We start from the raw sequence: 24,412 nt of genomic DNA, 5'->3' as shown, positions 1-24,412 counted from the left end.
GTTGCTGTCTGATTTGTAGCCTAGTTCTTGGCATTGCTTATACTGGGGATCATCTCTGGCCCTGAGCACAAAAAGTGCAGCTATTGCAACAGATGTTTAGCTGAGGGAGCGGGATTTAACATCATCTTGCACCTGGGCATTGCTGTAGGTGACAGAAAATAAGCTAATTAGCTTTTTTTTCTTATTTTATTTTTTAATTAGCACAGACTTGTACAAGATGTCTTCTGGGAAGTCGTAATTTGCACTTATTGCTGATACTGGGGTTTAGTAGCCAAAAAAAGTCCCTTGTTTCTTTCCTTCCATCTGATGCTACATCCCTAAACCCACAAGTCCTATCCCTGTTTGCATAACAGCAGACAATCTTCACACCTTCCAACCTTACTGCATAAATTCAAACGTTAATTTAGAACAACATGTTTTTATGTTTTATGACTGTGCATGTTGCCAGGAAGGCCCTTTGCAATTGAGCTTGTGAATCCTCGTAGAATACGTTTTACTGCTGAGGAAATGAAGGGACTTCAGCAGGTAAATCATTTGCACCTCATGGAACTCGTAAAGCATGTGTTTCTTCTCTAACTGAGCAGTTTTGCTAACTGATTCTTTTTTAAATATCACAGACAATTAATAACTCTTCAGACAAAATACAGGTTCGAGATTTACAGCTTGTCACCAGGTCAGTATTTATCATCACTGGCAAGGGATTTCAAAGTGATGCTTTGGGAGTTTTGCAAGCGTTCTTGCTCACAGCGTTATATAATTATGCTTATGTTATTTATGTTATATGAGTAATTAATTTCCTTTGTTTAGAGAGGCAATTGGTCGTATGAAGGAGGGTGAAGAGGAAAAGACAAAGACCTATAGTGCCTTAATATGGACAGACAAAGCAATACAGAAGGAAGATATTGCATTTCTAGATGATATCAAGGTATCTGCTGCTCTTTTTGCTAATTTAGATAGTACCTGTCCTGGTGTCTTAGGGGAGAGTTTATCTACGTGGACCCACGGACATATCTCTCTCTCTCTGTGTTTGGTGGGTTTTTTTCATCAGGGTTTCTCTTGCTATAGGGACTTTCATACCTCCCTTCCCCCTTCTCATCCTTCCTTACTTCACCATTGTCAGGCTAGCGTTATAGCTGGCTGGCTGTGAGCCAAGACAACAAACTGTTGTATAATGTTGACCTTCCAGTAGACAAAGAATAAGAAGTAGTGAATGGGAGAGGAGGAAATCTGGCACCCACACCCCTTTCTTTACCTTAGGTAGTGTTTTGCGTAAGTGGAAGGAGCAGAGGTGGTCTTTTGTCCTGCAAGCTCTAAAGCCATTCTTCCACGCTGCAGCAATTAGGAGTTTGAAATGTCTATGGAAAATAATGCAGAGGCCTTACAAAGTGCTCAACGTAACAAGCCACGCTGTCTTAATGAGAACTTTCTCCCAAGTGTTGGTCAGAGGGGTACTGCTGATGGAGAAGTGTGTTCCGTTTTTGTTGTGTTGTACCACTTCCTATGGGGCTTGGCCATGAAATCATTCTCAAAGCGTGAGCCATTACAGTTCAGGGAGACAACTGTTGTGAAGCTTTTTTAGCATGCCCACTCACTTCCTGAAAAGTTGCCTTTCAAACTGCTGCATCTCATTTGGGAAAGGGGGTGGGGAGTGAACTTTTAAAAAGACTGTTACGAGATCTAATCTCATTTCGGGTTTTTTTCCTCGCTTTTATTTCTAGGGGGTTGGCTGTAGTTTAGACAAAGCATTTTGTGGGTGGGATTTTTTGGGGTTTTTGGTTTTTTTTTTTTTATTGTCCGGCTCTCAGTTTTAGACAAAGCATTTTGTGGGTGGGATTTTTTGGGGTTTTTGGTTTTTTTTTTTTTATTGTCCTGAGGCTCTCAGTGAGCTTCTAAATCCTGGAGTCATTCCAGCAAAGGACTATGGAGATTTCAAGGTTATTCCTCTGTATTTGTGATTCCATTAGTTTGTGTTCATATGAGGCCTTCTCATTTAGCCTCCGAGATGGCTGTCCTTTTTTCCTTTGATAAACATGGAAAAAATGAGTCTTGCCTCAAGAAGATTACTCAACTACCATAATACAATATAAAAAAGATGTGATTGGTTAACAATACATATGACTCTTACAATCTGTGCAGTATGTTGCACATTTCCTTCCTCATTTATTTTGTTACCTCTTGTAACAGGAATTAAAACTTGACCAGAAGACACCTCTCCGGGTTCTTCACAGGCGGCCTTTAGCTGTAAGATGTCGGATCATTCACACCATGCAATCTGAGTACATAGACGAGCATCATTTTCGCCTGCATCTGAAGACTCAAGCAGGAACGTATCCTTAGATGCCGTTACACAACGCATTTACGAAACAGCTTGCTGGTTAGAGTAATTTGGGTAATGGGAAATTTCCTGCTTTTATCGCTGCGGTGTTTCTAAATCCCCGCTCTTCAGCAGTCATATGTTGCTGCATAATGTTTGCTTTCGTGTCAGAATTTCACATTCAGGCTTTCATTCAAAAATGCTGCCCGTGTGTATGTATTTTTGTGATGACCAGTCTGATAGTTTTAAAGTATATGATAGCTATAAAAATGTACCGGTTAAAGATATGCTTAAGCTTTTTCTGATTTAACTGAAAACTTTTCACCTTAGAAAATAAGCTTTTCCACAATATTTAATGCACCGCAATGCATACTGTAGATTGCTGCTACTTACAAGTTAACAGTCTTGTCATAAAGTCACCGCTCGCTTTGGAATAAAACAGAAAATACAGGTCGATAGTGCAGTTTTTGGCATTAGAGTCAGAAGCCAAGAATTAGGATGTCTTTTAAAGATGGGTATGGGCTTAACAGGACGTTCGCTGCAAATTGGAAAAAGACGCTATTTTTGCTTTGAGCGTTTTTCACCATACTCTTTTTTTTTTTTTTTTCCCCTTTTGATTTCTTTGTGGTGAAATACACCTTTCCTTAGCCAGTATTCCTAGCTACATTAAAGAATTTGTGCATGGAGACTTTGGAAGAACAAAGCCCAATATTGGCTCCCTACTGAATAGAACCGCCGACATTCTGGAGCTGGATGTAGAAGTAAGTTGTTTGCCATTTATCTTTCCTGGAAATCAGTAACGTAGTTGCATTTGTGAGATGGTGGAATTGCTCTAATCGAATCAACGTTCCTTACCACAGTTAATAGAAAAATTGATGTTAATGCAACAATAGTGGTTTGTACCACGCCGCCACATGTGACAGGCTTCCTTTGCTGAATTCATGCCGGGGAGGGATGGGAGGACATACCGTGAATTGATGACACTTATTATTAGCACCCAGTGGAACAGAGCTTAGCAAGGCTACATGTACCACATCAAGCAAGGCTACACGTACCACATCATTGCTTTTCAAAACCAGGTCGGGTGAAAAAGGAGAGATTTTGGCTTCCTGTTCCAGTGCTGGTTCAAACACAGCAAGAAATTATATCTGTTCACTTGCTGGAGTCAGATGAAAAAACAAAATTTGTTTTGGTTAAAAGAATGTACGTAGAGATATGGATTTAATATTTAACCTAGTGGTTTGGCAAGGTTTATTTAAAATGTGGGTTTTCATTTCAAGTAGCCAGTCATCAACATGCTCGTTCTCATGTATTTCTGGAAAGCTGCCCGTGTTACATTTTGCCGAAGAGACTTGCAGTTTTTTGCCTGTCTTTGGTGGGATAATACAGAAAGAGAGCTTGCAGAGGGCACTTCTGTTACTTCTGAAAACAGGAACGCCTGACTTGGGGCTCGGGCTGATGAGCATCGCTCTCGTATGGATAGATGTCACTACAGTTATTGGGCATAACTGTGAAAGAAGTCTAGGGACTAGAAAATAATTAGTCATGTTGCTAACGATGCATTTTAGCTCAGCCTAAGAGCCTAATCCTTTGATGAAGTTGTAGATTAGGCAAGGAGTAGGTATGATTAATGCAGGCAGTCTTGAAGCCAAGACTGCGTTTAACATGCCGTGTTGCGATTGCAAATGGTGATACTACGGTAGCGTAGGGTGTTCTGCTTTTGGAAGTGGGTGAGCAACAAGTTTATGCCCAAAGGGAATTGGAGATGTGGCCTCAGGGAGGCCAGGGAAGAAAGACATAATCCAAGCTGTAATTACAACATTTGCTTCTAATAAAGTGTCAGGCATGTTTTGTCCCTTTTGACTAACAGTCAGGATGACTGTTAATGATGTTGCCTAGATAATTCTTGCGCATAATGCTTGACAGCTTATTCTTTTAGTCTAGTTTTCCTTGCTCAGGAGGCAGGTTTGGGGACAGGTGATGGTTTTCTACTTGAACCTTGCCTGCGCTGCCCAATACCTGAGTATTTCTGTGGCATCAATCAACAAGTTGTTTGTTTTCACATCGTAACGGCCCATCTATAGGATGGGTAGAAGATGGAGGTGGTTCACGTTTCTAATTAACAGTCCTGGACACTCGCAAATGTAGCCCAACGTCAAATGACGCTGGGAAGTAGTAGTACAAGGAGTTGTGACTCTGCTTTATGAAGGAAACCCAGCTCCCAGAGAGCTCTCGGCAGGCACACATGGCATCACTAGAAGGTGGCTGTTTCATGCCACTGTCTCCTGCTTGCCTTGTCCCCTGTCTCTTATTTTGGCGTCCTTTACTCTGTTTCTTTACACTATTAGCCTGTAGCTGACAAGCATAGAGTTCTGACAGCAAGTCTCTTGATATTTTGCATATATAAAGTCTGCTGATTTTGCTTTTTTTCCCCCCCCCCCTTCCCTGCTCTTCTAGTCTGTTGATGTTGACTGGCCTCCAACATTGGATAATTAACTTTTCAAGTTGGGACGAGGAAGAAGCAGCAACTCTGTCAGCAGCTGGTTACTGAACGCTGTACAGTATTACAGCTTGGTTGCAAAGTATTTCTGTTGAACGTTTGGATCATGTTGATCTGCCAAAGGATACTGTTACTTTGAATCGACTTTAAACACTCTGAAACAGGTAGTGTTCGTTCAATCTCTAGCCTTATTTTAATTTCTTCTGCGCATAAAAAGATTTTGGTAAGCTAGTGTATTGATAAGTCGTCTTTTTAAAAAACAATTGAGAAAAAGATAAATGGTGTAACGTGCAAATGGTGTACTGAGCAAGTACATCAAATGTGCAGTAGTTTTTAATTAAAACATTTTAAATAACCCTCCCTCAAGCCAGATGGTTTTAACTCTTTTTATATTGGATGCTGCAGCTTTCTTGTCTGGATGCAGGTAGCACTGAGTTACCTGAAACCCAGTCCTAACTTTTTCTGAGCACTGTTCGTGCAGGAGTATTTCCCAAAAGTCAGGGAGTCTCTGAAACCAGTAGGCTAGTGCTTGGAACGAGGCAGCACTCTGCTCTCTGCTGACTGCTTTTTGGGCAGCGTCAGTTTTAGAGATGGGTAAATTTGTCTCCCAGACAAAGCACTTTTCAAAGGGAAAAACAGTTTTCAGAGGAAAACTTTGCACTTGAAACCAAGCTTTTCTCATTTAAAAACATCAGCAATGCTTCCTAGAAACAGCAGTTGAGGCACTCGAGGCCTCAGCAGCTCTCTGGCCTGATTACAGTCCTCTTCAGGCATAGGATTTCCCCAGTTGAGTCACTGTATATAAAAAGATTGGGAACTCCTGGCAGTGGTGCACGATGGAAATCTAAAGAAAAATAGGAATACCAAGAACCCCAAAGTACAGGCAAATACGAGATGTACTGAAGAATGTTGGTATTGAAAGAACAAGTCAGAGATTAAAAAGCTTTGGTTTGTAGCATAGTACGTATTTTTTTCTAGTACCCAACCTTGGATGGATGCCTGGAAGAGCTGAACATTGCCTAGGAACTTGCCTGGAATAGGGAAGACCTGAGGTTTTTTTTTTTCCTTTGCTTGTGTTATTTTAAATGTTTCACACAAAGCAGGGGCTGCGCTGCAGGATTATTTTTGTTTATTAGCCAGGTCCCACCACCTACATCTTTAGGAGAAGCCACTTTTATGCCTCTATCATGTTAATCCATTAGGAAGATGCTTCTGCTCAGCTGAAGTACAGAAGAGAGTTAAACTATCGACAAGAAATTAAGGGTTGGAATTTAAGGGCTCTTCATTAATTACCACTTCAGAAATAACGAGGGTAATATTTGCCAAGACAAACCACTGTTTGGGGACAGGGAGGATTACTGCAACGTCTTACCTTCAATTCAGTGGTGCCAAGACCTCATAATAGAACAGCTGCACGGTAACTTTAGCTGAAGGCTCAAAAAGGCATTAATAAATACGTTTTCCAAGGAGGTCCTAAAAACTGATCTTGAAAAATTAGTCTAAATATTATACACTCTGCCTGTGATGAGCTGTCAAAACTTGTCTCTCGTCATTTGTTTTCCTAGTCAACTGTAACATAAGTATGGCAGTAGTTCAGAAGCTCCTGTTTTTCTAACACAAAATACATGATTCAGACAGCAGTATTTTTTTTGGTTTTAATCTTAAAGCTGTGATGAGCAACAGATTCCAGGAATAGTTGTCTCAGATAATAATCTGTACCCAGAAAGGAAGTGTCATGAATGATGGAAAACTTAGGAAACCAAATTCAGAAAACAAACAAAAGAGAATTTCAGTCTCGTATCTATGTGATTTCTTGAAACTCAAAGTGAGCTAAAATACAATTTATAAATTCCATAAACTACAGGGGAAAAAAAAAATGTAAACAAGACTGCACTATGGACATGACAGACATGAGAAGAGCTGTTCCAAGGGGGAAATAGAGCTAACAAGGCAGAAGCAGAAAGGGCTCCGGCTCCTGTCGTAGTGCAAGGATACTCAAGGTGCTCCCATCCGCAGCTCTTTCTGCAATATGTTGTACGTTATCACGGTGACAGTGGAGATCATGTTAAAAGCCAAAGTGCAGATAAACAAGGCTATAAAGATTACACTAAATGTGCTGAGTCTAATCTCTTCTCCGTACAACGTAGAGAGGTCCACCAAAAATTCCCAAATTGCTTATTTTTATGAGAAATGTGAAATATCCAAATGAGGGGGGGAAGAAAAAAGCGCTGATGATGCAAACATCTCTACAGCTCTTTAGTTACTGTTCAGTGATCATGTGAAAATATGAAAATGAGCGAGGTAATCTGTTTTTTGAACTTTGTTTAAAGTCTGCAGTTTCTAATACAAGGTAAACGCTTTGAACTATCTTTATCTGTAATGAGTATTGCAGCAATAATATTAATGTTGTACTTTGGCCTTCATCTTATTTTTAAAAGTAAAATGCCTCCTTGTGAGTACTCAAATAGGACGGTTTTGTGAAAATAAGATCTAATCTTGTTCATGAGACGTGTGAAAAAGGTAGATATTTTCTAGCGCATTGTGTGAAAAATACTAAAAAATGTGGTCCGGTGCTCCTTAGCACCATCCTTCTTTGCACTGGAAGGACTCAACGTAAAGCCGTTGTATTTCTCCCAACAATTGGTCACCCCACACCCCCCCATTTTTTTTTTTTGCATCAGCTTAGCTGAACCTGGAGAAAGCTGTACCAGTAGCACAGCTCTAGCTGAACGTGAAAGACGTCTGTCCTAAAAAGTCGACTTCAGTCCCTCTGACTAAAAAGTCGACTGCTCTGCCACAAAAAAACTGCTGAGCGCAGGTGAACGCTTACTGCACACGTCGCTTTAGGTTTTGTAGTGGCCAAGAGTACTTGCGAGCAGAAAATACTCTCGAAAGCCCCAGGGTAAGCGACCCATAACCTACCTTCTCCCAGTTCTCTGGCTGTCCTGCGGTGAGGGATGTCATGAGTCTGAGAAGGTTGCAGAAGCTGAGTACTTAGTATAACCAGTTTTTTAATTACCAAACCAACTCGTTTACAAAGGAAAACAGAACCTTGAAAATATTTAATTATACAGTAAAAACAAATTGTACTATAAAGAGCTTTCTATGAAGTGAGCAAAATGTTTGCATTTAATATACTTAAAACTGAGAACTTCAAAACAGAACTGAATAAACAACACATTTCAAGCTTACTTTATATTTCTTTGGTCTTTCGCTTACTTAAGCTGCAGAGGAGCGATGCAGAAGTGAGGAAAAACTGCTTTAAAGTGTGGGGAGCCAATTCGCCGCGTTGTGCACCTGTGAGTTAGGGGAAGCAGTTTTTCAAACTTCGTACGTTCTACACATTTTCTAAGGAGCATATTGTGCCAAACCTGTGTAACTGGCGTAATGCATTACAGCAGCAGCACCTTACTGCTTTGAATGCAGTGAATTACTGCAGTTAAGGAGTCATTGGTTGCCTATAAACCGCGGAGGTTTTTTCGGAGTCCCCTTCTGCCTTGCGTACAACTGTAAGTCTCAAGTGGCTTTTTTGATTTAGGGTTGCGGGTTTTGTTTTTCTTCTGTAGCGGAATGTGCTTTTTTTTTTTATTGCTTCTTTCCATCGTTTCCAAGGATTGCTTCTTTCAAGTTTTATGTTGCCAAACAGCAACGATTAGATTCTGAAGCCTTATCTGCCATACAAAACAGCTGTATAACTTAAGAAATACTCACATATTTCTTGCTCTGTTACTTCTTAAAAAATAATAAAGCCCTATGTCACAGAGTAGAGTGTCTTACCTAGCCAGTTAAATCCAGGCGAGTTGTCACCGAACATCTCGCAACTCAGGCTAAGAATGAAGACTGGGAAGGAAGTGAAAGGGAGTAAGTTCCCGTTTCTGACGCAGAGTATAGAGGAGTGTTTTTAATTAGTTCTGACTGAAATGGCCTTAAATTGTTAATACAGTGTATCTAGATGAGGCTGCACTAAGACTGCCTCCAGGTTTGCCTCAATGCTTTCTGGGGAGGGGACGGCAGGGTGGGAGGGGATGGCAGGGAGGCAGGATCTGAGCCTTCTCTTAAGCAGTCACTTGCATAGCAGGAAACTGCCGGGATACCTGAGGGAAGATGATGTAGATGCTTTGGCTCAACGTATTTCTGTAGTTCAACATAACATACACGTCACAGCCACACACACACACACACAAAATTCCACAGAAATAACAGCGTGCTCCATTCCTAAAGCAACGGGGGTTTATCATTTAAAAGAGTACACTTTGGATGAAGTGCAGAGAAGTCCTTACTTTCTTGTTCATTCTTTTGTGCAGTGATTAATTTACAACAGCACTGGGCTATTTAAAAACCTCAAACCTTCCGGTCTTTTAAAAATATACCTAACAATGACATAGTCATTAAAAAAATTTTAGAGTAAATTTGCCTTCAAAGCAAATGGAGAGTGGTGAAAACGTGAAAAATCAATGCATGATCTTGTTTTAGGAGAAGAGTATTTTATACGAAAGAGGGCAGGAAACCTAAACCTTCCAGGTAAGTCAAGTAAAACTTTAACACTGTTAAGCGAGTCTGAACTAGAGTGCCCATATGCAGGTTTTTTTCCTAATTTCTGTCCTATCAAAATTGAAATTTCATTTCCATAGCAAAAATGGTTATTTTTCAAACAATTTTAAGCCTGTGAAGTATTTGAGATTTTAACCCTTCTGAAGGTGCCAGCTTTTACAGTCCCCAAAGGTAAGGAAGATATAAGTGTTAACAGTTCCCTTTTCCAACAGCGTAAAAATACGTATACAAGGTGATTTTAAGGTACAGAGCCCCAAACCCTACTCTCACCTCTCTTCTTTACGGGCACCGGTCTTTGGGCTTTAATACATAACCTTGTCATATCACGAAACTCGCATAGTAACATTCTGAAAGAGAAAGCAGGGACTCCAGAAGGGTAAGTTACTCCTCTTCACACAGCTAGCCATCTGAAAAGCTCTACGTACCCGCTTTCCAGCCTGACGGGCTGGCTCAGTGGTTATAGTTTTGCAATATGTTATCGAATTGGAAAGACTGATAGAGCTCATCAGTGTGGACACCGTCGGTGTCATAGTACTGGTTATCTGCAATGCTATTCTGATGGTTCTGCATCGGGTTGGTGGATAGTCTTGATTCGCTTAAAACTTCTTGGTCTATAAAATTGTAAACTGCTGGATCAGCTAAGTTAGACTGCGAATTAAAAGGCGTGCTGCCCGGGGCTGCTACAGACGGGCAAGCTGGAGGCACCTGATGGAGCTGCTGCCTGTGGTTGCTTGCATTTAACACTGGATTATACTTTTCGAAGTTTATACTAGTGCAGTTCATGTCATCGGTCTCCATGTTCACGATGCTGGCTGTGGAGACGCTGGCGGGATGAGCCTGGTGCACGATGCTGTTACTAGAAACGCTCTGCATGTCTGCAGTTGACACCGCCACTGCTCCCATCCCGTTGGTGCTGCCGAAATTCCGGTAGAAGCCTGAATCCTTCTCATCGGGCCAGTTCAGAGGGTTGTCGTGGAAAGCTGGGAGAGAGCCGCTGCCCTGAGCGGCAGGCTGAGGCACATCTGCCCCAAAGCTGTTCTGTGGGTGCGCATTGAGCAGGCTGCCGGCTGAGGAGGGGGTGCTGTACAGCTGCTGCCAGCACGAGGAGAGCGTGTCTTGCTTCCCTGGCCCCACCTGCACGGGCTGATGGGGAATCTGGTTGCAGACAGGGTAGATCTGACTAGCGTTGGCCAGGGTTCCTAGCCCCGGCATCATCAGTGCGGATGAAAACATGTTTGGTTCTATGGAAAGGGAAAGACGTGACTGCATTTTAATGCCGCTTTTTGTATTTTTTTAAAATGACAAATGGTAAAAAGCGAAGCAAAACCAGTGCTATCTTAGTAAGATTATACGTGCATTTGCACTTTCGTACTTGCTTAACTGCTCTCCAGGGTGGACGCTAGATTTCTGGACAGCAGCAAGACAGCTATCCGCCTCACCCCTCTATGGCAAACGCTGAAGGTGACAGCTACGTTTAAGTGGAGAACTGATGGTTTTAGGTCGTACAGTCAAAAGTACCAGTATCTTACAGGAAGAAACCCTCAAGGGAGTATTAGAATTTCAAGCAAAGAGGAGGGAAGGCCAGGAACTGAGCGTACGCTGGAAGGGCCGAGTATCTCAACGCAGAGAAAAGGGGTAGTTATCTAAATTAAGGCTGAAAGCTAGCGAAATGCTTAAAGATGAAGAAGGTGTAGCCCTCTCCTGTGCAAAGGGGAAGTTGCAGCACGGCTGAGGCTTGGAGGAGAATCCGGAGGAGGGAAAGTAAGAGACGGGTGCTACTGCTGCCTTGGGAACTTCAGTGCCCCCCCCTGAAAAACCCCCTTCCCCACAGCAGTCAGGCAACTATTTGTTTCAAACCGCTGTCGGATTGGGACAGGCGTGCAGAATCCTACCTTTCTTGATCAGCTTCCCTTCAGGAGTGACAGCCGGGAACGGAGCTACTTTGGGCCTCTCTGCTGCGTTTGTTCCTGGGATGGAAGAAAGCACGAGTCTACACTGAATGTTTGCTTTTATATAAAAGAACTCCATCTAAATCTAAGTTCACTCGAACAAGAAAGAGACAAGTATTTTTCCTTACCACAGTCCTGTATGAGCTTTTGCCAAGCCAGCGTTGATCTTTGCCTTTTTGCTTTGTTGCCATACGGATCTAGAGAGAAAGGAGTAGAAGGAAAAAGCGTTAAGTTTCCCTTTGATAATTGTAGTCAATTTTAGTAAAATACATTTAGAGAAAAATATTTCAGACATGACAGTACTAACCAAGACAATGTTATTAACGGCGATTCTTGATATTTTCATTGAAAGAGGGAGCAAACTGACTATTGTGGCTTTTGAAACCCCAAAATCTACTTTGTAGAAGTAGCGTTGTGAAATTTTTCCTAGTTAAGCTACTGTTTATTATCAACACGAGTTCTGCACTGCTAACGGCTTTTCAGAAACTCGGCTAATTGGAACCGTACCCTTTTCATCTGGTAGGTATCGGAAATCCATAGGTTCACTGACTTCCTGGTCTGAAGGTCTTCGCAGCTGCATCTTCACCGTGACGGGCTCGGTGATGTCTTTGAGAAACGGCGGCGTTCTGAACACAATTGCAACTTGACGGTGAACGTCAGCTTGTGAGAAGGAACCTTTGGCCTCCCAGTTGTCCAAGACAAATCTGACTTCTATATCATCTAGTCCATTAGAAACAGAAGATGCTTGTTAAGCCGGAAACTGAAAACTTGCAGCAGAAAAAAAGGGAAGGGGAACAAGGAGAGGAGTCTGACTCAGAATTCAGGTGCAAAGTAAATGGCTCGACTTTAAAGGCACCGAGTATCTTTCAGAGGTGCTGAGAGCCCTTGAACCTGAAAGCTGTTCTGCCCAGCTATAAAACCAGACTGCTTACACGGGAGCATGGTGAAGGGTTTAAGTTCCCCAGCTAGAAAGTGGTAGTGTCAGCCATTTGGAACAAAGGGGGGGGTGGTGGTGGTGCAGAAACCAAACCTAGTCAAGATTACCTTTTTGAACTTTGTCACACAGTAGAAATATTTCGTCTCCTCCTTTTACGCTTCCACAGTTCTTGTTCACACGACAAATTCTTAGTTCTGCTGTGTTGGGAGCTCCTGGAAACAAACAGGCCATTTGATGGTAAAGAATTCCTGTAACTTTGTCACTGTTGAAGACGAGGTGCCAAGAGTTACGGCAGGGGAAGGGAAGGCAACAGCTGGAGGAGTGTGCCACAGCCTGGACTCCACACTAAACAAGTCGCTCCCTACGGAAACTGAGAAGCGGGGCTTGACGTTCTGTGATCCTACAGCTCTCGGCCGCTCATCCCCAAACACAAGATACCAGTGCAGCTGTGCCGCTTACTCCCTGACTATCCTAGAGTAGTCTCAAAATATGTCCCCGAATGACGTTATTGTGCTCAGCGCTGCTGCCCTTCAAAGAACTGCTTTGAATTCTACAGCTTGAGGGACTGATTACCTGTTACAGTCATGCTTCTCTGGAAAAAGCTGGGCTAGCAAGTCAAGAAAATTCCCCTCTCTGAGTACCAAACACGCTTGGCCATCAAACCTCTCCTCTGTTACCCTCTCTAGGTGTTTGAGAGCAGATCTAGGAGTCTTAACTTTCATGCCTTTAACTCAGGGTAGCAGATTTCACCCGAAAGCGCTCAAAATCCAACTCCAAGCTGTGGCTGTACGTGGACGGCACTCGTGATAGTCGCGGCTGGAGAGCCGCCCCGTGCACAATCTCTGGTAGCGTTGTATGTCGCAATAAATTAACCGCCACCCAAGCCTGCACGCTGCATCCAAACAACCCGATGGCTACGGGGGACTCATGCGGGACAGAGACAAGCGCTGCCTGACGGCGTCTGGCCCCGCTCAGCAGCGGCAGCTTTCCTGCAGGGTAAATACGGACAGGAGCCTACCGCAAGAAAGAACGGCCCCCTTGGAGCTTTGTGGGCTATGCTACAATTTCTTTAAAAGGGCACTAATGTCACAATATAGCGATTCAGAAGTAACAAAGAACAAACAAAAAAAAGCCAGAATGGAAGAACTCTCTCCAGAATTTCAAGTTCACCCCCTGTGCCTATATGCTGTGTCGATACTTTTAAGTACATGAGCACATGCCAATTTCAAGACCCCGTCTTCAGCTAACGTACGAAGCAACTGACGCTCATTTTTCTGCCACCGTCTGTGACCGTATTCACGGTCTACTGCACCCTCTTCCACCCCTCCAATCCCAACAGAACGAAACTACACTGCGCTGTGATGTTCCCTCATCTTATTACATCAAGACATCAACTCCAAATGTATTTAAAACGCCAGGGAGGATGCGGCTGGTGCCGCTTTACGACCCAGGAACTGATCCTCCTCCCGCCACAGCAACAGGAGGCTCCACACCACCACGGGCTCCCTGTTCCAGGCAGAGAGATGAAATACAAAACCAAAGCTCACGGTGTCACCCTCAAAAAAAAAAAAAAAAAGACATCTACTTTAGACTCTCAATTTGAGTCAATTCCTGCCCAGTCTCTCATGGTACTCACAGGTACGCGCTGTAGCGCAACACAGACTGTGCTTAAAACAGAGCTCCTGGTAACCTCAGGCCAGACCCCAATTACGTAGTCACTATCTGCAGCTATTACTGTTGTTATTATTGGGAGAAGCGGGTGCTACAGCCTCGCTACATGACACATGCCACTTCATTTGCTGAATGAATCAGAAACTTTGAAGGGAGGGGAAACAAAACAAACAAATGAAAAAAAAAACCAAAGCTCCCGGTGTCACCCTCAAAAAAAAAAAAAAAAAGAAATCTACTTTAGACTCTCAATTTGAGTCAATTCCTGCCCAGTCTCTCATGGTACTCTAACAGGTACGCTGTAGCGCAACACAGACTGTGCTTAAAACAGAGCTCCTGGTAACCTCAGGCCAGACCCCAATTACGTAGTCACTATCTGCAGCTATTACTGTTGTTATTATTGGGAGAAGCGGGTGCTACAGCCTCGCTACATGACACATGCCACTTCATTTGCTGAATGAATCAGAAACTTTGAAGGGAGGGGAAACAAAACAAACCCAGAAACAGCACAGGATCATATGATTGACAGTGTCATGGTGCGTTTTTCACAGGAAGGGTAAATTAAGAATGGCAAGGAGAAGCCTAATTTTACCTTTGTTTCACTTCTGTATGCTCGAACGGCACTCGGTGTCCTTTTTAACAGGTTTTTGGGAAGGTCTCCTAGGCTGGGTTTTGTTGTTTTGTCTTTTATTTTAAGGGGAGTTTAGAAGGGAGGATAAAGGAAAGAAACAAATGCCAGCAGGCGTGGACGCACCGCGCTCTGCTGTCAGCCCCGGTGCCGGGCAGGAACACCGGGTTTGGCAGCAGCCTCAGAGGGAGACGTTCTCTGGGGCCTCTGTCGCGCAGACTGTGCTTAAAACAGAGCTCCTGGTAACCTCAGGCCAGACCCCAATTACGTAGTCACTATCTGCAGCTATTACTGTTGTTATTATTGGGAGAAGCGGGTGCTACAGCCTCGCTACATGACACATGCCACTTCATTTGCTGAATGAATCAGAAACTTTGAAGGGAGGGGAAACAAAACAAACCCAGAAACAGCACAGGATCATATGATTGACAGTGTCATGGTGCGTTTTTCACAGGAAGGGTAAATTAAGAATGGCAAGGAGAAGCCTAATTTTACCTTTGTTTCACTTCTGTATGCTCGAACGGCGCTCGGTGTCCTTTTTAACAGGTTTTTGGGAAGGTCTCCTAGGCTGGGTTTTGTTGTTTTGTCTTTTATTTTAAGGGGAGTTTAGAAGGGAGGATAAAGGAAAGAAACAAATGCCAGCAGGCGTGGACGCACCTCTCTCTGCTGTCAGCCCCGGTGCCGGGCAGGAACACCGGGTAGCAGAGCAGCCTCAGAGGGAGATGTTCTCTGGGGCCTCTGTCGCGCCGTGCTGCTTCCCATCTCCCCCCCGCGCACGCCCTCACCTCCCCGTCGCCTCGACTCCTGCCCGATTCCTGTTCCTCGCTCCCCAAAAGCACGTCCCTGGTAACAGATCCCTAGAAAAACGAGCTTCTCACCAAAAATCACGTCACTTTCAACAAGGGCAGAACAACACGTTCTCCCTAACCTCATTTCTCAGAAACGGTACGCCGCTTTCTCCGACTCTTCCCAAGAGTTTTCAGCGTGGTAAGATACGCAACTTGGGAAATTTCTGTTCAAAACCAGTTAACGTTATAAGCAACTGAAAACAGAAGCTGCCTGTAATACTGAATTTTATAAACTTGCGGTCTCTGCTAATGTGGTTGCCACCGTATTACGTCCGTATTATTCTTACGTACCTCCGCTATCCAAAGCGGGTGGAGACTACGAAGTATTAGAAAGTGAAGAAAACGCTAGGTTTAAAACGCGGAAGCTGATTTTCAGGAAAGCTCTGAGTACCTTTTTGCTCCTGGTCTGGACGGATCTGCGAAAGCTTGAAATCTAACAATCTAGGATTTCCAAGCCCGCTGTACCGTACGGTTTTATCTTTTATCCGAAGTTCTAACCTGACCTTACCCAGTTCTGTATGACCGAGCAGGTTTAAAAAGGCTAACATCTTAAAAAGAAATTCAAGATCTGAAACTGCTGGTCCAGGCAAGAGCAGCGTAATTTTTACGATTTGTGGTTGCAGTTATGCACTCTTTTATTTACACCGCTGCTACGTTACAGGGAGGATTTTAGACACCTATAGTATATCAGGAGCTGCCCACATACACCCACACTAAAAAACCAAGCTTCCCCACCACGCAGCTATCTGTCATTTCAGCAGCTTCGCAAAGACTGACGTCAATCAACGTAGACGAGTAATCATGATTTGGCACATTTCTAAATGGCATCTGAGACATCGCTGCAAATCTACATCAATTTGCTCTCAGCCCTAATTATTTTAGGGCTGCAAGGGTTCTCAATAACACAATGCACACGGTTCCAACTTCTAGATAATTTTAGAAGAGACTCTAAAAGTATCAAAGACACCCGAGTTCATACGCGACATTTTCATAGTGATTATGCCCACATCAACACAATTCTAACATCAACTTTATAAAATGCAGGCCTCATTTTATTCAGTAGCTTCTGCTAAAGTAGTGACCTTAAATATTTAGCGTGGAAACACTTTCACTGCAGAAATAAAAACCACTGCCAAAAAACTTCCAATTATTAAAAGCTCTTCTGCTGTTCTTCTCCAGGAGAGAAGTCCTGCACATGCTGAGGGCTGAAATCCTCAACTGCAGCGACCTGCCAAAGCCGTACGGAAGTCCAGTTTTGTGGAATGTGGCAGACAGTCCCAAGAAGGGGTGTTTCACGTACTTCTGCACCCTCCCAGAGCACGATCAAACATTCCCCCGTTACCTACCGATACACTGAAAAGGGCAACCGACCGGGATACAAAAGGGATATATAAAAGCGTTAAGGCAGGTTCCCACTGGGATAAACCTCTCTCTCGAGTCCTGCTCCAGAGCCCTCACAAGGCAAAGGCAAGACTCCTCCAGGGGTACAAACAGGCTTGCGAGGACATCCTTGGAAAAGAGCTCACAGCCTTAGGGCAGCCGTCCATCTCGCTACTACTTATCTAAATCGCTTGGCACGTCAGGAGCAGGCCTTTCCTCGCAGTCACTGCTGCGATACGCGAACAAGGGCTGAAAAAGCACCCGTGCGCGAGTCCACGGATGCGACGGACAATTCTTACTCTGGTCAGCCAACACTTCACCCCGGGATCATCTTCTGAGTATATCCTCCCTGGCTTGCCACGTGTTAGACACGCGTGTAGCAGTCCCAAACCACAGAAGTGACCCAGAAGACTGGCACGGACCTCAGAAACCGGCCTGGCATTTTTCATCCCAAGTGAACGAGAAAAACAAAGTGGGTGGGGGGGGGGAATAAGACATTTGACCGAGTGGGTACTTACTGTTGTCATAGATGGGGTTGGAAATCAAAGGAGGAAGAGCTAACGTGTAGTTGCCATGTTCGTCGGGGAGGAAAGCTTGGAAGCAGAGGCGGACAACGTTGAGATCATACTCATCGATGTTGTGCAGCTGTTCTTCAGGCACTGAACAGCAGAAGGAAAGACAAGACTGAGGATTAGTCATCAAAACCAGCAGTAATTCTTTAACAAACTGGGGATGAATCTCTGCCGGTAACAGAGATGGTGTTGCCAAGGCAGACGGAATGTGCCCATAGTCCCTGCTAGCTTTACAGGGGCTGCATGAATAAATAAAATGAAAACGGAAGCCTTTAACGCTCTCCCTTCATCAAACAAGGCTAAACTGTCCCACTTCTCCAGCTGTTTCTTGCGCCTGCTTTCCTCACCTTGCCTTCCAGACCAGTTTCGTGTATCTATAGTTTAAAAGTCATTCCCTGGACATGTTCCTCTCTCGTTTGTGCACGATAAAATTTACAAAATGAATGCCGCTGCCAAAAAGAAGTCTTTCAATAGAAGTAAGTCGTAGGACCTAGCTGAAGGTTTTCAGCAACAGTGAGAGACTTGTGCTACATATCGTTATTTTCCTCTAGAAACTGAGACGGAAAAATAATCCGAAGGCAGTTCTTGGGGCAAGAACGAAGCCGGAACACCACAAACCATCTCCCCCCTCCCATCGACATCTGTGTCACTTCAGTACCTTTGAGAATAGCGATCAGTGGTGTCTTTATGATATAATTTCATAACACAACAAGCAAACCCTTGCTGGAAAGGATCTGTTTCCCTACATATTCCTCCCAGTGTAAAACACAGTAATAATAAATAACCCAAGCTCAGCATTTCAGTTTTGTTCACTCTTCCGCTTATTTTAATTTCAGGACGTAGGACCTGGGATATCACTACCGAACATTTCACGTGCTCCCACCTTAACGGGCGATCCTGGGAAAAGCAGCCCTCTCCGAACTCGATGCTTTCCTTTAAGGTCTGACATTAACTATTACGTTGACGTTCAGTGCTAGCAAAATGAGAGACCGATTTAATTCCATTTAAGTAGAAGTACTGATAATTAAAATCATTTAAGGTGGCGCTCTTCCCCAAACTCATTCGAAGCGGCAGTTCAGCATAGTTAAGATACTCCCCGCAATTACCTGAAGTGAACATGCGCCAAGTCAACAGAACACAACCGCTCCGGTTCGCTCCTTCCCCTGCCCTTTCGAAGGCCTCTCGCAAGAATAAAAGATTAAACGTGCCTGCGATAAGAAGCCTGGGGACCACGCTGTACTGATTAGATTGCAATGCTCTGACCTTTAACATTTGTCACTGGGTTGGCCCACCCACCCTGCCGCGAGTGGGATTCCACAATGCCCACTTGAATGACTTCTTCCTTTCACCTTTTGATAGTGTGAAATAATAAACGCACTGAGCTCAGAATACTTTCCACTGGCATTTTTAGTCTTTCCTGTGCTCTGAATATCTCAGTTTCTCCTGGTCTCTGCTGTGAAAAGAAATCGAATCACCTTTCCCTTTTAAAAGTCCGCGATCCGCAATATTTCAAGACAAACGCCTCAGCGAGTACAAAACTAAGCAGCAACTACATACGTAACTTCAGGAACGTTGGTGCCCAGGGGAGTTTTGCCAGCGTGCCCTTTGCAGGTTGGTGCCTGACTGTATTGCCAGATACGCAGAGCGAAGTTTTATAATTTAAGGTACTTCATTAGCTGACCTGCTAACTTAATGAAATAGGATCTTTAGAAAACAGGTTTGGAACATGCAGCCGTTCAGCCTAAGTCAGCTTTGGCAGACTCCGCAGCCCGGCTGCCTCTTCCTACAGCCTGATTTCGAGAATAAAAAGGAGCGCATTCTCTAGGTTGCACCTTGCAGAAGGGGTAATCAGAAGAGCAACGCGCTACTTCGCTCCCAGCAGCTGAGGTGATTCTAATCCGTGCTCTGACACCACGGCCAGCGGGCAATTAGCTCTCCCAAGGACGCTCCGGCATCAAGGCTCACGCTCCTGCGTTGCGTTAGCCATCGGTGACCACGTGGATCCGGCCAGAGAGCCCAAGCGGTAGCCAAATTTCAAACCTCTTAAAAATTAAATTGAGCCTAGAGACTCAATACCTTTGTCTAAGCCAACTCCCTGTAGATAGAACCCAAGCACAACATCTGGATCCGGCTTTCGATTCTGAGTGCGAAGCGAGGACTCGGTGGTTGTGCCATCAAGCCCCTCGCTCACAGGTTCAAGCAGCGCCACTCCTGCCCCGCGTTCTCCACAGGCGCGGCAGCCTCTTCCCCAGAAACGAATAATAGCGGACTTCAAGCTTAAGAGAACTCTACAAATGCAAAAATACACTAGATGTGGGGAAAATTAGTAACGCGAATGTTCAAGTTACATCATTTCCTATACTATGAACTTTCACAAATTCCCAGTAAATCTGTTCAACCACCTGGTACGGGAAAGGTGTGGTGTGCCAATAATGGCAAGAAACAGAACTGCTGTATACAGCTCATCGTATTACACCAGAAAACACTGCTCCCAATTTGCATGTTCTTATAAATGATTTAGTACAATTTAAAAAAAAAAAATCCGTAGTTTGAAAGAGGAAGCGCTCAGTCAAGACTGATTCCTCTTGGGCTATTTTTAACCAGATGAGAAGAACATAACAGAGCAAAAAAGGAGAACAAGACAGCTGCAACTCCATCTTGTGATGACACGCTGAAAAAGAACATAAAGGCTAGATTCCACGTTCCTATAAAGAAGCGCACAGCTTTCACCAATTTCAAAACGTGTTTCATTCCCACCTAAAGGACAATCACCCAAAGAAAATAAAATGCTGTTATTTTTAACGAACGCCTAATTCTGCTCCCTCTGAAGTCAATTTGAGAGTAGCCACTAACTCGAATGGATGCTGGCTTACACCCGAAGAATATTAAAAACAAACAAAAACGAGGCAGACAAACACACTGACTAATGCCCGGAGTATGGCCGTACGGAGGATGGTCGTGTCATTCAGTGTTATTTCACCGACTTCTGTACTGCAGGACAACAGACAGGGTTAAACCTGACAAACCTGAAGTTATTAAAATTAAGAAACGCTGTTAAAGATTTCGGGAACAGAAAGGACTGGAGAAGAAGAGCAGCCACTCCATCAACCCCGTGCAAGCTCCACACAAGCAGCTCTACTGAAACCAGTGCCATTACACACGTGCAGGAAAAAACGTCGCACGATGCGGCGCGTTGGGAGCAGATACGGTAAAAAAAAAAAAGGCTCGAGCACGACGCACGAATAAAAGGAAGAAGTACTCTGGTTTTTTGGCAAGAGTTCAACTTCCTCCTCTGACTGCTTCTCGCTGTGTGGTACCACACCTTACTGTCTTCATACGACTCCAACCGAAAGAGCTGGAACCCAACCAACAATCTAGGTACGCTCCTACGATGGCCCAATCTAATAAAAAAAACCCCTAGCCTTAACCTGGCAGAAATTCATTTTCCGCAGTTACCTATGCAAACAGGAGCATACGAAGGAACGTTTGTAAGTACAGCTCTTTTACAAGGCGAAGGAGAGCTTTCAAAAGTAACGCTTAGCAACTCAAACGCATAGAAATGAAAATGAAGTTTAAAAAGAATCAAAATTCTAAGTTAATTGTGGGACAAGCTGCCAACAAAAGCCGTAAAAAGACCACCTGCACAATGGAAAAAGAAAACTAACCCCACTCACCAAGATTCTGCGACAGGATTTAAAAACCAGTATCTAGAGTTACAGTCAAACCTGGGGAGTATTAGCTGTTCAGCCTGAAAGGGGCTACAACAACTAGCGAATCCTGTCTTTATAAATCTGGTTAGAACTCTTCTGAAAGAAACGCCGATTCCCCGACTTCAAAAATAATTACCTCTTGAAACCGTTCCCTAATCCATGATCCGCTCTCGTGGGAAGAGACCAGTACAGTCCCAGCGTGGGCACAAAAACACCCCACGCGAGCTAAAACCGTGAACTCCTTCCAACCTGTGCTGGCTAACCCGAGCAGCTCACGCGACAAGAGGCATTAGGTTTGGGCTGTCCCTCTCCCAGAGGTTTATGTCACTAAAGTCCAGAGATGCCCCGCTGGCTTTCTACTGAATGAGAGGAATTCTTGGATTTGCTTCTGGTAACACAAAAGTGGAGACTTTCTGGGTCCACCCCACCAACGTGCAATTCCAAGTTCGGGCACAAAATTAAAGATGCCGGTAAGATCCGGCCTCCTGTTTGTTCCAGTTTATTAATTTCTAATGTTTTACTATTTCCACGCAAGCTAAAACCGTGAACTCCTTCCAACCTGTGCTGGCTAACCCGAGCAGCTCACGCGACAAGAGGCATTAGGTTTGGGCTGTCCCTCTCCCAGAGGTTTATGTCACTAAAGTCCAGAGATGCCCCGCTGGCTTTCTACTGAATGAGAGGAATTCTTGGATTTGCTTCTGGTAACACAAAAGTGGAGACTTTCTGGGTCCACCCCACCAACGTGCAATTCCAAGTTCGGGCACAAAATTAAAGATGCCGGTAAGATCCGGCCTCCTGTTTGTTCCAGTTTATTAATTTCTAATGTTTTTTACTATTTTAACAGTCTTCAACATCCACAAAGGCTACTAAAATACCAGTTATCTGATGAAATTACTGGGGGATTAAGGGCTCTGATGTTTACTCATAAGGTGATGCTACAGGGAAAGTGAAAGCTTATTCTGAACACTGAAGAGAAGTGATGAAGTGTTTGTTTTTTTGACTGATAACGTGATACCTGATTAAGTAGCAGATTCCTCACATACAGCCCTCCACCCAGCTTCTAGACTAATGATGTCAGAAGCTTCGGGAGTGGGTGGAGTTGGAGGTACTTTAGCATCTAAACTTAACCTGCATGGAAACTTCCAGGGCAAATGATGTGGTGTGACACATTCAGAGAGGGCTACGCTGAGAATACCAGTTTACCCTGCAAAGGGACATCTTGTGACCTTCCCTTCGCAACGAGGGGCCTACGAGCCGCGCTAGATCTCAGACAAAGAGAGTGACCTCCCGCAAACAAAAACACTTTGCCAAGGAGACCGCTCAGGAACACACATCGTTAATAATCACGATGAGCTGGATCCTGCCTTTTCTCTTACGCAGATGATGATTTTTAATTTAGGGATACGCTGGGAGCTCAGTTTCATTTAAGTGATGACACAGAGGTGGTTTGCCTCAAGTGTTTTGCTCCTGGAGCGCAAAGATACCCTCCTTAGCCCTGATACCGACCGATCCGTTTAACCCAGCCTACGCCAGAGGTTTTGCTGTAAAAGGCTGGCTCTGCCCGACCTTCGTTCCCAGCACCGCTCTTACGCTGGGACTAGCTCTCATGTGGTGAATCAGATCAAGGAACCGATCCGGCTCGGAACTAACTTGCCAGAAGAAAAGAGGAAAAGGCTTGTTTTCAGTCAGCCGGTTCCCACGACCGCTAGCCCCGGCGCAAGGGAGACGGCGGAAGCAGACAGGCGCAGCGAAAGGAAGGACTGCCCCTTCCAGTGCCGGTGCTGGTTGGTGCCAGGTTCAAGCAGTCAGGGAAATCGGGTGCAAGTCACAGGTCCCTCTCCGTGCCTGGGAAGTACATTTCGGGTTCAGTTTACTCCCCCCAGCCCACATCTGCGCTGCAGCCACAGCTGTGACCGTGTCTCATGTAGCTATATGGCAGCTAGCCTTAGAAAGGGCTACAAGCAGGCTGGTAACAGAGCACACGCTACGTTGCCCAAGTACTCGACTGGTGTCTCCCGTAGCTGAACTCTACGCAGCTAAAAAGGACCTCGCCAGCCAGTTTAATGCTACATTTGCTGTTTCTAAGTGAACTACGACCATACTGGTACCAAGAAAAGAGCAGATGACCTGGTGTGCCGTTTGTGCCTTGCTGTCAAAAGCAGAACACTGGGCTCTCTTTGTACCTGGGGTTCGGCAACTGGACACCCAGTACTGGATGACGGGGCCAGGCCGTCCAGCTCCACGTCCAGAGGCCTAATACCATCTACTAGCACTTGCTGAGAGGTAGAAGCTGGGAACAAGGGGAGGGAAGGACCGTGGCAGCACTGTGTTTCTTCTCCCGATACACCCATGCCTGGTTTATAGCTCTGTGATCCACGAAGAGGTAAGCTTCCATCAATTCTGCAGAAAAAGGAAACCTTTGCACGTACCTGTAAACAGAACGTGCATCAGCAACGCTCCGTGAACTTTAAAAGAAGCAAAAACTCAGGGGGTTGATTAGCGCAGATGACTGTAAAACTCAGATGCTAACCTACAGTCAATAAATGCCCAAACTACTATGGTTACATTTCCCTGTTTTACAGAAGAAAGAAGCGCAGGGAAGGTGAACGGCCTGGCCTGATACAAAAGCCAAGGGATGAACTGGGAATGCAATTGAAACTGCCGAAACTCAGTCCTTGCTTTGTCTAGACAAGGTTCCTCTGAATCTGGGTTCTTTTCCTGTTTGAAGTTCAATCTGAAAAAGGTAAAACTGGAACAGATTTAAGCGAATATATCCGTGGGCCTCTGTACGTTTCTAACACGTTTTTCAGCAGTTTCTGTTTATAGTATGGAAAAAAAAAAAAAAGAGTCAGCATTTTTTGGTCTCCACTTGCTAATTTTCCTTTTCATTTTTAACCAATTTGAAAAGCGTCTGTCCTTTAGGTTAATAGAAAAATTTCAGCATAAACAGCAAGAAGCATTTGCATGAGGAACGAAAGAACAAAGGGCTTTCCAAAGTTAAAAGCTAAAGTCGTGTTATGATCAGAACATTTAGCTTCCCTCAAGCGGATTTGCTCCGCGCCTCTTGAAAAGCCGACAGCTCTCACTTACCAAGATTTTCAGCCCGAGAGTTTAGTTGGGGGGGGGGTTACACATTTGTTTCAGTTTAAGGACAGAAGTGTAAAGTTTCTTTTAACATCCGGGGCATTCATTAGAGAGGACTCTGGTGCTTTCCGCTCTCAAACCGTTCCCAACTCCCGAATTCTTGCCAAGAGTCTTCTTTTGGTTCCTAAGGTTTTGCTTAATCGCTGTAATCCGTGGTGGCCCGATAAGCCCCCTGATGAAGCAGGCGCTCCCCTGCAGCAAAGTGGGCTGG

At 44.4% G+C, this 24,412-nt stretch overlaps 2 protein-coding genes across 2 annotated transcripts in view; one reads left to right on the top strand and one right to left on the bottom strand.

Annotated features, from left to right (window-relative positions):
• The window catches only part of PUS10 (pseudouridylate synthase 10), a 31,839-nt gene extending 26,664 nt beyond the window's left edge, over window positions 1–5,175 (top strand). Inside the window, exons 12-17 of the mRNA XM_009282514.2 lie at window positions 449–525; window positions 618–673; window positions 808–925; window positions 2,185–2,327; window positions 2,976–3,075; window positions 4,772–5,175. Of these exons, the coding sequence (XP_009280789.1) occupies window positions 449–525; window positions 618–673; window positions 808–925; window positions 2,185–2,327; window positions 2,976–3,075; window positions 4,772–4,810 (533 nt within the window). The 3' untranslated portion in view covers window positions 4,811–5,175. The remainder of the gene's footprint in view (window positions 1–448; window positions 526–617; window positions 674–807; window positions 926–2,184; window positions 2,328–2,975; window positions 3,076–4,771) is intronic.
• A 62-nt stretch (window positions 5,176–5,237) lies between these two features.
• REL (REL proto-oncogene, NF-kB subunit) overlaps window positions 5,238–24,412 on the bottom strand; it is a 42,120-nt gene continuing 22,945 nt past the window's right edge. Inside the window, exons 8-13 of the mRNA XM_009282513.2 lie at window positions 17,294–17,434; window positions 12,359–12,463; window positions 11,822–12,034; window positions 11,443–11,511; window positions 11,258–11,332; window positions 5,238–10,606 (exon numbers count right to left, since the gene is read on the bottom strand). Coding sequence (XP_009280788.2) covers window positions 9,816–10,606; window positions 11,258–11,332; window positions 11,443–11,511; window positions 11,822–12,034; window positions 12,359–12,463; window positions 17,294–17,434 — 1,394 coding nt within the window. The 3' untranslated portion in view covers window positions 5,238–9,815. The remainder of the gene's footprint in view (window positions 10,607–11,257; window positions 11,333–11,442; window positions 11,512–11,821; window positions 12,035–12,358; window positions 12,464–17,293; window positions 17,435–24,412) is intronic.

The sequence above is a fragment of the Aptenodytes forsteri genome, unplaced genomic scaffold (assembly GCF_000699145.1).
Source record: "Aptenodytes forsteri isolate BGI_AS27 unplaced genomic scaffold, ASM69914v1 Scaffold5, whole genome shotgun sequence".
In the NCBI taxonomy this organism is placed as follows: Eukaryota; Metazoa; Chordata; class Aves; order Sphenisciformes; family Spheniscidae; genus Aptenodytes; species Aptenodytes forsteri.
Note: the sequence above shows the minus strand (reverse complement) of the source record. Positions and strands in the feature narration are given on the sequence as shown.